Source organism: Cnephaeus nilssonii, assembly GCF_951640355.1.
Source record: "Cnephaeus nilssonii genome assembly, chromosome: 3".
Taxonomy (NCBI): Eukaryota; Metazoa; Chordata; class Mammalia; order Chiroptera; family Vespertilionidae; genus Cnephaeus; species Cnephaeus nilssonii.
Window position 1 is genome coordinate 99,856,101 of NC_137074.1, and position 14,281 is coordinate 99,870,381.

Consider the following 14,281-nt stretch of genomic DNA (forward strand, 5'->3'; position numbering starts at 1 on the left):
TTTAACAAACGCTTCAAGTGATTTTGATACATGCTAAAGTTTGGAAAGAACTATAATCAAGTGTCACCATACTAGTCTCCTTGCTGCTTCTCTTCATGGTCATATCAAGGTTTGCACTTGCTTTTGCCACTGGCTTCCCTGGAGTCCAAAACTGTATTCCTTCTTTCACCCAGGTTTCTAATCAAATGCCATGTAAAAGAAGGGACGTTTCTGATTGATCACCTTATTTAAAATAGCTTGCACCTGTCCATATGCACTGCATGCTTACCCTGATTTATTCTTCTTCTAAACACTTGATAGTACCTTATAACATTTGTTTGTTTGCTTGATTATTGCCCGAACCTCCCACTATGATGTATGCTTCCATGAGACTGGAGGCTCTATCTGTTCTATTTACTCTGAGTGTTTAGAATACTTTCAGGAACATAACTGACCCCCAATATATTTTGAATAAGCAAAACTCCTCATGTTGAACTTCGGAGTGATTTTTTTCATCTTGAAGGATATATTTGGGTTACATGTCCTTAACATCTCAAGTTTCTAAGAAAGGATCTTTGAAGGTCATCTAGTCTAGTGATGCCCACCATTCCCAATAGGTGGACAGCTAGTCATTCCTTAAATATAAAAGATCATGAGAAACATCTCTTTAGTGAACTTGAATATTTTAATATGAAGGTTTAACTATGTAGTTAAAGTAATTGTTAATCAATACTATGTTTTGCTTCACATCTTACCCCAAATTGCCTATGATAAATATGAATAGACAGCCAATTTAAGCCCAGAGTTGTAAAGACAAAGATGCTTTGCTTACTTCAAAAAATCCTGAATAAAATATAACTTGGAAACAGTTTAAAATTTTAGAATTAGACATTTTTTCTCTTAACTTTATCTTCATGTAAAATTACAAATTAAAATAAATAAGAAAGTATAATATTTAATTACTACTTGTGTTAACTTACCATTGCCTAAACTTCAAAAACTACCACAAGTATTTTTAATGTCAGATTCTTCTATCATTCTGCTAAGAAGCTTTAAAGAAACTACCTAAACATTTTTTAAAATTTTAACATATTTCTATGCTGTTTTCCTTCATAGCTCGATCACAATTTTATTTAAAAATTTATTTATTTTGTTGTTGTTTTAATTTACCCCCCCCCCCTAGAATCCAGACTTCATGAAGTAAGGATTTTCATCTGTTATAGTAACAATATTCTGAATGCCTAACAGAAACCCTGCCATAGAATAAATATTTGTTAAATGAATGAATGAATACTAGGTTACTAAAAAATGTACAAGCTACTCTATCAGGTTCACTAAACTTTCACAAATACTATGTCACTATAACTAATTAGTGAACTTGCGTGAGCCTGAGAAACATTTTAGGTTAACTATACAATTATAAGTTTAATTGTATCTATGTATGATTATGGAAAGTTATAGGTTTATACAATACTAGAGGCCCGGTGCACGAAATTCATGCATGTGGGTGTGTGTCCCTCAACCCAGCCTGCACCCTGTCCAATCTGGGACCCCTTGAGGGATGTCTGACTGCCCGTTTATGCCCGCTCCCAGTAGTGTCAGGCCTAAATGGGCAGTCAGACATCTCTCTCACAATCTAGGACTGCTGGCTCCCAACTGCTCACCTGCCTGCCTTCCTGATTGCCCCTAACCGCTTCTGCCTGCCAACCTGATCACCCCCTAACCACTCCCCTGCCAGCCTGATTGATGCTTAACTGCTCCCCTGCCAGCCCTATTGCCCCTAACTGCCCTCCCCTGCCAGCCTGGTCACCCCTAACTGCCCTCCCCTGCAGACCCCGTCACCCCTAACTACCCTCCCCTGCCAGCCTCATCACCCCTAACTGCCCTCCCCTGCAGGCCTGGTCCCCCCCAACTGTCCTCCCCTGCCGACCTGGTCACCCCTAACTGCCCTCTCCTGCCAGCCTTATCACCCCTAACTGCTCTCCTCTGCTGGTCTGGTCCCCCCCCAACTGCCCTTCCCTGCAGGCTCAGTTGCCCCCAACTTCCCTCCCTTGCAAGCCTAGTCCCTCCCAACTGCCCTCCCATGCTGGCCTCATCGCCCACAACTGCCCTCCCTTGCAGGCCTGGTCCCTCCCAACTGCCTTCCCCTGCCAGTCATCTTGTGTCCACATGGGGGCAGCCATCTTGTGTTGGAGTGACAGTCAATTTGGATATTGCTCTTTTATTTGATAGAATGTTAACTGAAACTAGGGCTTCTTACTATTTCCACACATATATATAAATCCTATATAATAAAAGGCTAATATGCAAATTGAATGGACAGCAGGAGCTGCCCCCTCGTGGTCAGTGATCTCCCACAGGGGAGTGCCACTCAGCCAGAAGCCAGGTTCACGGCTGGCGAGTGCAGCAGCAGTGGCGGGAGCCTCTCCCGCCTCTGTGGCAGTGCTAAGTATGTGGGAACGAGTCTAAGCCATCATTCAGACATCCCCCAAGGGCTCCCAGACTGTGAGAGGGTGCAGGCTGGGCTGAGGGACCCCCCCCACTCCAAGTGCACAATTTTCATGTACTAGGCCTCTGGTCTATATATATATAAAGCCAGTGACCAGAACGCCAGCACGACCGGTTGCTATGATGCCCACTGAGACCTGTGAACCAACCAGATCAGGGGATGGGGCCAGCTGGCCAACCTCTCATGGCCCCTCCCCCCACCCGGCCCCACCCAGATTGCCCCCCCACCCCAATCAGGGGCAGGGCTGGCCGGCCAATTGCTTGTGGCCTCTTCCCCTGGCCAGCCCTGCCCCTGATGGGCCCCCACCTCCCCGATCGGCCCACGGCCCCTCTCCCCAGCCAGCTCCGCCCCTGATCGGCCCTGCCCACACCAATCGGGGGTGGGGCTGGCTGGCCAACCTCCCTCAGCCCCTCCCCCATCTGCTGACCCCGATTAGCCCCCCCACCCCATGTGGGGGCAGGGCTGGCTGGCCCACTGCCCACAGCCCCTCCCCATGACCAGTCCCACCCCCAATCAGCCTCCCACCCCAATCGGGGGTGGGACCCGCTGGCCAATCACCTGTGGCCCCTCCTCCCAGCGGGCCCAGCCCTGATTGGGCCCTGATCGAGACAGGCTGGATGGCCAACCTCCTGCCGTCTCCACCTCCTGACAGGCCTGGCCTCGATCTGCCGATTGGGGCCAGGCTGGCCTGACCCCACCTGTGCACGAATTCATGCACTGGGCCTCTAGTATATATATAATTACATTGTATTATTTACAATTATGTAAGTGTTGATAGAAAATATAGCTATATACAAGTTTATCTATAAGCATATATATAAATATATAGATGTATAAAAGGGATATGTATAATATATATGTATAAAAAGGTATATGTTATACACACATGCATGTATAGAAATAATACAGATTTATGAAGTCATAAAAGATGACTTTCATTTTTTGTCTAGAATATCCATTATTGAAATTAACATATTTTAAAATATTATAGATCGATGCATATAAGAATCTGAAAAGTATTTTGAGAAATTATATCCAATAAAGGGATCTAATTCTATATAGAAAACAAAGAATAAAGATACACTAGTTCAAATGAATAATTAAGAAGTGAATAAAATCTGAAACCTATTGCTTTAAAACAAATGTATCACATGCAGTAACATAGGAAACTTTTCTTAAGCTACATTTAAAGTGTTCATGATTTGCAAATGTGTATGGAATGGTCACCTCTGAGATATTTCAGTGCAGATGGCAGAAGTGTGAGAGTGTAATTGAGTAGCCATATGCTTTCCTTAACAAATTTACTATTAAGCTATTTAATCGTCTCCTAAATTAAAGGAATTAGAACTTAAATAAAATTTAAAATACATATTGTTTTACGGTGGAACTGCTCAGAAAATTTGGGACTGTCTGAGTTACATTAAGTTATGATTCTCTCCTTAGATTCATGCTCTGCCTTCCCAATGGTCTGTCAGGCTTTTTAGGTAGTTCTTTACTCCCAGCATGGTACTAGGCACTAAACAACTGTTTGTGTATTTATCACCAAAAACATGGAAGGCTATAATTTTTAAACATATTTGTGTTTTATTATACTTTACAAAAGTGATGTTGGCTTTATAATTTTTGTGTGTTTGCATAATATGCATAAAAACATAATAAATACCTCAGTGGAATCATCTGGTTTTGATATGGAATTATTCCGAAAACGATCAAAGCTCCCAAAGCTGCTGCTGCGCTAGAAAATAGAAAATGAAGGAAAAGGACAGGAAGTTTAGGATTTGTGATTTTCACTGATAAAAGTGCAAAATATATTATGGTTCAATAAGCATCACTTATGCACCTGAAACCTGTATAATGTTATTAAACCAATAAATTCAATAAAAAGGAAAAAAAATATCTCTGGAATAAGGACACTGAATGTATAATTATTATTATAATTGTAGTTGCACATTTGATCAATTATCTTCATAGGTTTTATATTATAGTGGTACACACCTTGGAGAAAATCTGTTAATTTTTTATTTTATAGTGTGAATTTTGCTCATGTGAATGGCATGTATTACTAACCCACCAAACAACTAATAAAAAATAAAACAAAGAAAACATCTGAGTAGATACAACATTATGTTTCATGAAGATCATATTAGTCAAAAAGCAAAACGAAAATAAGCACAAATACATTTTCCACTTCTAACTCTTGCTAATTTTAAATTCTCTATTTGATGTCAGAAAGAGAAGGCATACACATAGATCTATACATAAATTGAAAACAGCACTTAGTTATGCACAGCCTAAGGTTTAAAATAAACCTGAATTTTTCCACATTTCACATAGAATTACAATGAGACCTTAAGTCAATTTCATTCACTGGCTGTGAGAAAAATCTCAGTATGTTAAGAAAAGACTTGTTCCCTTGGCTACTTTTTGTCCTGTGAAGATAAATGTTTATTCTTATGTAACTCATTCTAGGCAGGTAATTATAAATAGTTTCTGATATTCTCCTAAACACATTTACAAAAATCTTTAGTCATTGAGTCAAAAAAATTGGTATTTCCTCACTCTCTGTTTAATTTTATATATTGTTTGAGAAGGTAGATATTTAATACTACGTCCTTAGATACCCACAAATCCTAAGAACATGTTCTGTCTAAAGAACTCCATCTCATTTCAAGCTTATATTCTCAAAATAAGCTGGTGGTACCAAAACATAATCTGGTGATTAGAAAAGTTAATAATGGGAGCCAGTAATCTAGAAAACTTTGTCCTTTCAGATGTCATAGCCCACTTTAGTTCAAGTGAGCATCAAAGACTTTTAGTCCTTACAAGCACTCTTATACTCATTTCTCCCCAATAGTTATCTTTAAAACTCTTTGTTTCCATTTTAAATGAGCTGAAATAAAAAAGATCCTGACATGTGGCAAGGGGTTAGCTTGCTAGACAATGTGATACAGAATACATACCGTGAGGATAATGGCTGTGTGAGACACAGCACCTTCTGCTGACTTGCCACCCCTGCTGAACAAGCCCTTCCGCTTAAGACAGGAGGAGAAGAAAAGGGCTGAAACTGAGAACCACACTGGAAAATACAGTCTTCTAACGCAGAGCTTACCAACCTCGAGTGACTTCCCAAAGCATTAATCACTCCAGCTTGCCTAGTAGGTGTTTCCACCAGGCCATCATTGTCCAGAGATCAGAAAAGGGAATTGATGTGATGTTGTACAGCTTATAAAGTATCTCAACACAGGGAAATCTGTTACTCTTTTATATACTTGAAACATTCATATGCATTATTGGAGCCTATGCTTAGGGTACATTTGTAGCCTACATCCAGCCTGCATCCTGCCTATTAAATATTAATGAGAGCTACAGCATGGTTTCCACCATGGATAATGGGGTTATGTGGCCCAAGAGGATACAGAATAGGCTCACTTCAGCATTTCTCTACACTATCTTCTGCCATTAAGTAATCAATAGTCACCACCTTTTAAAATTAATTCCCCTCATTATATCAATAAAGAGAAGCAGGTTTAGGAGTAGTGGTTTAAGAAAGCTTCAGGACTATTACTTTGATGTGTCAGTCATCTTATTATGATTCACTCAACAATTTTAAGTGAGAGGAGTATAATAGCAATCCATGCTAAGATATCCTTAAGAAGCAAATCTATGTATTTAAAATGACATTTCAAAAATTTTATTATTCGATAAATCTAAAAGTTAGTGACTTTCTGAGATGGTTTCCTGATGCATAGGTTATAGTTTATAATGAAAAAGGGCTAATATCTACATTGAGGTATGGACAATGCACAAATTTATCATTTCTATTTCTTTTAAGTTTCTGATGAAAAGGTGAATCATGTGGAGGCAAGTTGGCTTCACAGATAATAGTCCTTTGTAAATGAGAATGTACTGGAATATTGATAATTTTGCATGGCATAATTGTAATGAATTAGATTTAGCAAATATTATCCTGTGACAGAAGCTCCCATCAAGACAGAACTATCTATATATATAAAAGCCTAAGCAACCGTTAAGATGGAACGACCAGAATGACCGGTCGCTATGATGCTCACTGACCACCAGGGGGCAGACGCTCAATGCAGGAGCTGCCCCCAGCCTGCAATCACCAATCACCAATGGGGCCTCCTGGTCTCTCCCCCCTGCCAGCAGGCCCCGATGGCCTGATTGGGGCTAGGTCCCTGGGCTGGGGTGGGGAACTGGGGGTGGGTAGCAGCAGACTTGGCCTCTTTCCCAGGGGGGCTGAGGGACAGCTCCCTCCTTGGGGCCAGCAGCCAACCTCCTGGGTCCCTCCCCCTATGCCTTCCCCGGTTAGCAGGCGCTGATCCCACCGCCCACCCATCATAGTGGCAGTTGGCCTCTCCCCGCTGGCTGGCAGGCCCTGATTGCCTGATTGGGGCCTGCCGGACAACCTCCCAGTCCCTCCCCCTGGCAGACAGGTCACAATCGCCCAATTGGGGTCGGGTGCTGGACTGGGACGGGGAACTGGGGGTGGGTGGCGGTGGATGCAGGCATTGAGAGAAGGAGGGGGGAGGGGAGGCAGGGAGGCGGGGAAGTGGGGAGGTGGGGAACCTGATCGCCCTGATCACTGGCCAGGCCTAGGGACCCTACCCGTGCACGAATTTTGTACACTGGGCCTCTAGTTATATATATTAATAGCTACCAACAGAAGAGTAACAAATAGAAATGCAATTTAGATTTTAGATAGTTCTTTGTTTCTGTTGACATTAGATCATATTTTGTCTTTAAATTGACTCTATAAATCTATAGTCTTTCATTGTCCAATTAAATATGTTTGTAGCCCTGGCCTGTGTGGCTCAGTTGGTTAAGTGTTGTCCTGTGCACCAAAAGGTTACAGATTTGATTCCTGGTCAGGTCACATGCTTGGGTTTCAGGCTCAATCTTCATGCAGTAGGCAGCTGATCGATGTTCTCCTCTCACATCCATTTTTCTCTCTTTCTCCCCCCTCCCTTCCTCTCTCTCTAAAAATCAATAAAAATATTTAAACATGTTTGTAAACTGGCACAATAGCTGTGGAGGGTAATTTGGCAAAACTAGCAAAATTATTTTTGTATTTGCCCCTTGACCCAGCAATTCCATTTCTAGACATCTAAACCAGAGATACACTTTTATAGAAACTGACTTACACATCCACATTCATTGTAAAACTTTTATAAGAAACTGTAAAACTCAAGGTTCATAAAAAAGGGGCTGATTGTGTAATATATGGTGAAACAAAGAAATTGTGTGCTGCTGTAAGAAATTGAAATATATCTATTTATACTGCTATGGAATGATCTTCAGAATACAGTGTAAGTGAAAAAAAGTCCAGTGAAGAAAATCAAATGTAGTATGCTGCAATTTTTCTAAGAGTGGAAATGTATGAGTGTGTTTTAATATGGCAAATATGTATTTTTTTTCTTACAGAAATGGGGCAAAATAAACAAAATAAAGAGACAGAAAAGAAAATAGACTTATCTAAATATACCTTGTTTTGTAAATTTGATTTTAAAATAATGTAACTATTTCACATATTATATTTTATATATTTATAAACAATATGAAATAAAAACCATCCTTAAAAATTCCAGATAAAAATGAAAACAAATGAGCCTAAGTCCATATTTAAGTGGTGCCTAAGAAAGAAGAATTAAGTGATGTTAAAAAACAGTAATTTGACAAAAAAGATGGCAAACTAAATTTTAACCCATTTTTAGTAATCACCTTGTTATTCATAATATTGGTATGTAATAAAAGGTTGTGGAACACTGTAAACAAGTAATGATGTCAATTAAATTTGGAGTCAAGATTCTTAGTCAGAATCCTCACAATTCTCATCTTGTCACACCATAAAGAAAGGAAGCTTTCAAAGCCTACTGGGGCCAAAGCAACACAGTGATCATATTGGAAATGTTCTCACTGGAGTAGACTGTATCCAAAGATGGGGTGATTTTGTTATAAATAAGAATAATACCTGAACTACATTAAAATACCTCAAAATTCACGAGTTCATGATGATATTGAAAAGAGAAAACCCAGTAGTTATCTTTGCAAATGTTACACTTATATTATTAGAACTGGCAAGTAAAGGTAAAGACAAACATTTAATCTGTCCTTCTTGTATGAAATATATTTCAGAGTAACTACATACATAATGAAAAAAATCTTTTTTTCTCTGTATATGTTTATCCCAGCTAATCAATTAAGAATGATGAAATTACAAAACTACTATTTTATAAATACCTACTGCAATAATGGATCCAGAAAAAAATTATCAATGGCTACTAAAATCACAAAAAGAGAGGACTAGAATATATACTTCATAATAGAAGCACCTAATTCCACCAATGAAATATTCTTTTAAGAAAAGCAATTATACCAACCTTCTGTATCTTATTACCAGATTAAATTCGGAGACAGAGGAGCATGTTAAATGACATGAAGAGAATGCAGTTGACCATAAAATCTAGACAATGAGAAATCTACAGGACAAGTAGCCTGGTTTTTTAAACTTATCAATAGAAATAAAAGAGAAAAAATAAAGTACATATCAAGAACCTTTAAGAGTGGTTCAAATAGAGATCAAATAAACTACTGTAACTAAAACATTCAAAAAACAACTGAGGAATTTTTTAAATAAGTAGCTATTTGATGATATTAAGGAAGTATCATTATTTTTTATTTGCAATTTAAAAAATCTAGTGAAGGGCAGCAAGTGTGTGAAATATGTGAGCATAAAGAAGAAAACACGATTGGTCATTATTTAATGATTAACTGAATGAGGGATATATGAGGTAGATTGTGCTACTCTCTAATTTTACATATGCTTGAAATTTTCCATAATAAAATGTTGGGTCAGCAAAAAAGGAATATGCATGTATAATAGCTAAAAATTAATTAATAATGTGTGGACATGGGGTATATGGGAAAACTCTGTACTTTCCTCTCAATTTTTCTGTGAACCTAAAACATTTCAACTGTTCTTAAAAAAATTAGTCTTAAAGTAAAAGAGTTAATGCAGGTGCCTCTTCCTTCAAAGAGAGAGAGGGGGAGAGAGAGAGAGAGAGAGAGAGAGAGAGAGAAGATGGTAGATGGTATTGTAAGTTTCTAAGCAACCAGATTGTAAAAATATCATTAGTATTGTGTAGTTCATAGTTTAGAAGTACTAGTACAGTCGTATTTAAAGAGAAAATAAAGTGTCTTTTTGTAAACTTGTGTTAGTATAACCAACTTTTTGATATAAATGTATGTTATTGGATTGCCTTTAAAAGACTAACTGAGTTCACATGGGGAAGATTACTTATTTTCCATACTGTCTACTTGGTTTCCACAAAAATAGAGCTGATCAAGTCATTTAGGTTTTGCACACATTTGTGTGTGTGTGTGTGTGTGTGTGTTTTTACACAATGCAATGAATAATTAAAATAACTTAGGAAGATTCTTTTTTTTTTTTTTGCTAGTCACATTTCCTCTCTAGTTTTCTAACAATTCTAATTACAGATGATATAAAGCTGGCAGAGTTCTTAGAAATCATCTAGTCCGACTCAATGAGAAAACAGTTATAGGAACCAGAACTTTCAAAAAATCTTTTTTTTCAACTCTCCACTATGTCATTCCCTTACAAAGTTTTGATATTTTCTTCTACTTTCAAAGAAACTTGCTATCTGAGCAGGATGGAAAGTGTAGAAAGTTGGCTTGATAGAGTGGAACTGAATAGGCTTCTTAGAACAATGACCAGCCTAAATTTATCAACAGCAGAAAAGGAGAATAAGGAAGTCTCTTTTTGAAAATGTAAATCATCCTTTTGACCAACACCAGAAAAAACTTGACCTTCATTTTCATTTCTTAACCACTCACCAACTTTAGGGTCTTCATGTAAAATCTTACCTCCAGCATGACTTAATATTTGTGTAAGGCACTGGTGGAAAAGTTTCAGTCTATTTCAAAGAAAAAATTTGCATATGTGAGTCAGACATCCACAGTATTTTGAAAATACTGGCAAATTAAAAATTACACACACTCTGCCAGCGAGCTCTCACATTGCACAGAGAGCATTGGTTAGTAATATGCTCTAAAAGGTAGAAATTGTTTCGGTGTTATGTGCTTATATGAATATTTTATAATAATAGTATGTTAAATCTCAATAAGCTTATCAGCCTTTATCCAAAGACATTCGAGGTTTTGTCTCTTCTAACAAACTCAGCCACAGAAATGTTTTGAAGAATGTGAAACAAATTTAACTGACTTAAAATAATCTGTTAGGATTGCTTCAGTGTTAAATAATTACACTATCATGTGGTGCCAATGGAAGACAGTTGTGTGAGATGTCAGGGGTGCTGAGGCTAAAAGACAACCAGAGCTGTGAAACATGGCCTTGAATACTTAACATTTTAACCTTGGGTAAAGGCAACCCAATGCTCACATATATGTCAATGCTGTAAGTGTTTTTAATGTACATCTGGACTCTTAGAACCAGTTAATCTACTTGATTTGTCTGGTTCAGTATCTTTGCCATCAGCAAATTGTCTAGACCCCTGATCGGCCCCCCACATTCCACTAAAGGAAGTGCAGATTCTGACTCAACCATAGTATTTTAAAATTGTGTCAAAATTTCCATGGTAAAGCTTTACTTTCAAAAGATGATGTGTCACGAGATGTTTTCTGCAAATTGAAACTGCTTCAAAGAAAATTACCCAAAGGAAATAAACTAGAACTAAAAAAAAATCAATGCAGAATCTCTAACCTGCAAAAGTGGTTATTCACATTCATACCAGCCTATCCAAATAAACTGATGATCAAACATAGACCCGGAGTCATAGAAGTATGAACAGACTGTTGAACCTCAGAGGGAAGACAGGGGAGGGTGGGTAGGAAGAGAACAACCAATGAACTTGTATGCATATACTGGTATGCATAACCCATGGACACAGACAATGGGGTGGTGAAAGCCTGGGAGGTGTGGAGAGGGGAGGACAGGGCAGGCTCAAGAAGTTAATGGGGGGAAAAGGAGGACCTATGTAACACTTTCAACAATAAAGATTTTTAAAAACCCCACAAGTTTTGAGAGTAAAACAGACTCAAAACATTTAAAATTCTCAATTGCACCTCTGCATGATTTACCACTGTATCCTATGATCTGCATTGCATCCATAGACTGTATGTCATGCTGCACTTTCAGGAATGGAATAGAAAGTAAGATATTCTCTTTTAGTTGAAAGGAGTTTTTAAAATAAGTAGTATTATTATATCTTAAATATCTCTTATTTTTCAGGTAAAAACATAATTTGGCAAAAGTTCAGTCACTTGATATCATTGATCTTTTACAAAATCCTAGAGAATATAAAGGAAATGAAAAACTTTTAAAAATGTGACCATGATCAGGCAGGAATCTATCCTGGAGGAATTTACACTTTATTGGTGCCATCAAACAAATAACTTCAGTAGATAAGAGCTACACAGAGCCATATTCAAATGAATGGTATACAAATATAGAAGCAATTGCTAAAAGCAGATGTTTATAAACAAAAAATGAAATGAATAATGTATAATAGATGTCAACTTGGAAATTTATATTCCCCCACTTACAAGTACTAATTTGTATTGACTACTTAATACATGAAAGGCATTTTGTGTTTATAGGTCTATGTACATAATTTATAGTCAGTCTAAAGAAAGGCCCATTAAAATGATCACAGATTTTGGAAGTGAAATTAGGTGAAATCAATACAATTTCAACTTTCTTAACCATCTTCAAAAATTACTCTAAGAGGTTGTGAAGTTATTGACTGGGAGACTCTTTAGAAATCACTAAGTCCAAAGATGGTGATTGCTAAAGTGGTGGTAAAGTAGCCAAAAGGTGAGGAACCACCCACTGTATATCAAAAGGAGCACTGGATTAAAGAAATGTGTCTAATATAATTATCTCTTGAACTCTTCAAGGGAATGAAAGATTGTCCTTAGTGAATATAATCATTTTATGTTGTATATTTGATACAAGAATATTTCACAAGGATTATCCATTTCTGGATGGTCTATCTCTCGAAACCAAAATTGATAAGTTTTCAATTCTTGCACCACATAGATAAGTTTTTAAGACCTTCAAGGAGAGCAGTGTTGAAAAGAACTCTGAATAATGAGGTCATTATTAAGTACTAGAGTCCTGGTGCACGAAATCCGTGCATCGGTAGGGTCCTTAGGCCTGGCCGGCAATCAGGGCCGATCAGGGCCTTCCAGCGGCCAGCTGGGGCCTTCCTTCTGACTGCTGGCTGGGGCCTCCCTTCCCTGGCTTCCAGGGCCTTCCTTCATTCTGTGCCACCCCCTGGTGGTCAGCACACATCATAGCAGGTGATAGAATGCCCAGTCTCCTGTTCGAACTCCTGTGGGGACACTTTGCATATATATATATATATATATATATATATATATATATATATATAGATAGATGTTCATCGTGGTTATAGAAGATAGTGTGTGTTTAGGGAAGATAGTGGGGAGAGAAATTAGAAATAACAGATAATATATTTCAAGCATTTGATATCCCTACTCTAAAATAAATTATTTCCCTGATCAAATTTTCATTACTAATTTTTTCTACTAGTAGGTAGCTTGATAGAAAGAATAATTCAAATATCCAGTTATAAGAAATATACATTATCTTCCCATAAATTTAGAAATTTACTCTTTATTATGTGCATATTGATTTTTTCTATTTATAATCAACTATTAAATAATTTTAACTTTCATCACATTATCAACTATTTTAATCTTATAACTAAACTTCAAAAACAATAAATAATCTTGACTAAATAATTAACAAAAGAAGATAATATTGAATATTATGTTAAAACAAAGCAACAGTTATTTATTTTATGTTTTTTTAAATTGATTTCAGAGAGAAAAAGAGAGGGAGAGAGAGAAACATCAATGATGAGAGAGAATCATTGATCGGCCGCTTCCTCCACCCCCCCCCCCCCCCACTGGGGATGGAGCTGCAACCCAGAGATGTGCCCTGACTGGGAACTGAACTGTGACCTCCTGGTTTGTAGGTCGATGCTCAGCCACTGAGCCACACTGACTAGGCAAAGCAACAGTTATTTAGAGCAATAACTTTGAAGTATTAATCATAACAGGCCTTACTACATTAACCATAATCTTAAGTATCAAATAATCTGAAGTATCAAATATTCATTGAATGTGTTGACTCAAACTCATGTTCCTGAAAAAATATCCTAACATTATTTTTTTAAATAAAGGCCTGATTCTACTATTTGTTCTACCTAATAATGAGATTATATGTATTCTAGGACCCCAGTGCGCGAAATCGCATGGTGCCGCCCACCCACCTGCAGCCCTGCCTGGACACCCGAACCTGTCCACGCAGAGCTCCAGTGCGCCTGGCCCAGCACCCAAACCCTCTGGCCTTCTCTGGCCGCTTCAAGCCCTGCCCTCAGTCCCTCGAGTCGCCTCGGCTGGTCCCGCCTTCTCTGGGCACCTCCCCGCTTCCGCCCCGTCTCCTGAGCAACTCGGCGGCTCCGCCCCATCATAGCACCAGAGGAGAGCATGGAAGCCTCCCACCTGCTGTGCTGTGCTCCTTCCCCTGGCAGGTGGGCTGCGGGGCACTCAGAGCGTGAGCGGTGGGTGGCGAAGGACTGGTGAGGAGGGTGCTATGGGCTCTCACCCCTGCCCTCCTGGCACGGGATGGTCCCGCCTCCTCTGGGCGCCTCCCCGCTTCTGCCCCATCTCTGGAGCAATGCCCCAGCTAATATGCTAATGACCTGG

General features: G+C 38.7%; 1 protein-coding gene across 2 annotated transcripts in view; it reads right to left on the reverse strand.

Annotated features, from left to right (window-relative positions):
* The window catches only part of SAMSN1 (SAM domain, SH3 domain and nuclear localization signals 1), a 51,116-nt gene that overhangs the window by 24,421 nt on the left and 12,414 nt on the right, over positions 1-14,281 (reverse strand). The window contains exon 2 of one of the 2 annotated variants that reach the window (XM_079766713.1): positions 4,152-4,223. In XM_079766713.1, coding sequence (XP_079622839.1) covers positions 4,152-4,223 — 72 coding nt within the window. The remainder of the gene's footprint in view (positions 1-4,151; positions 4,224-14,281) is intronic. The other variant, XM_079766714.1, reaches the window with a different exon arrangement.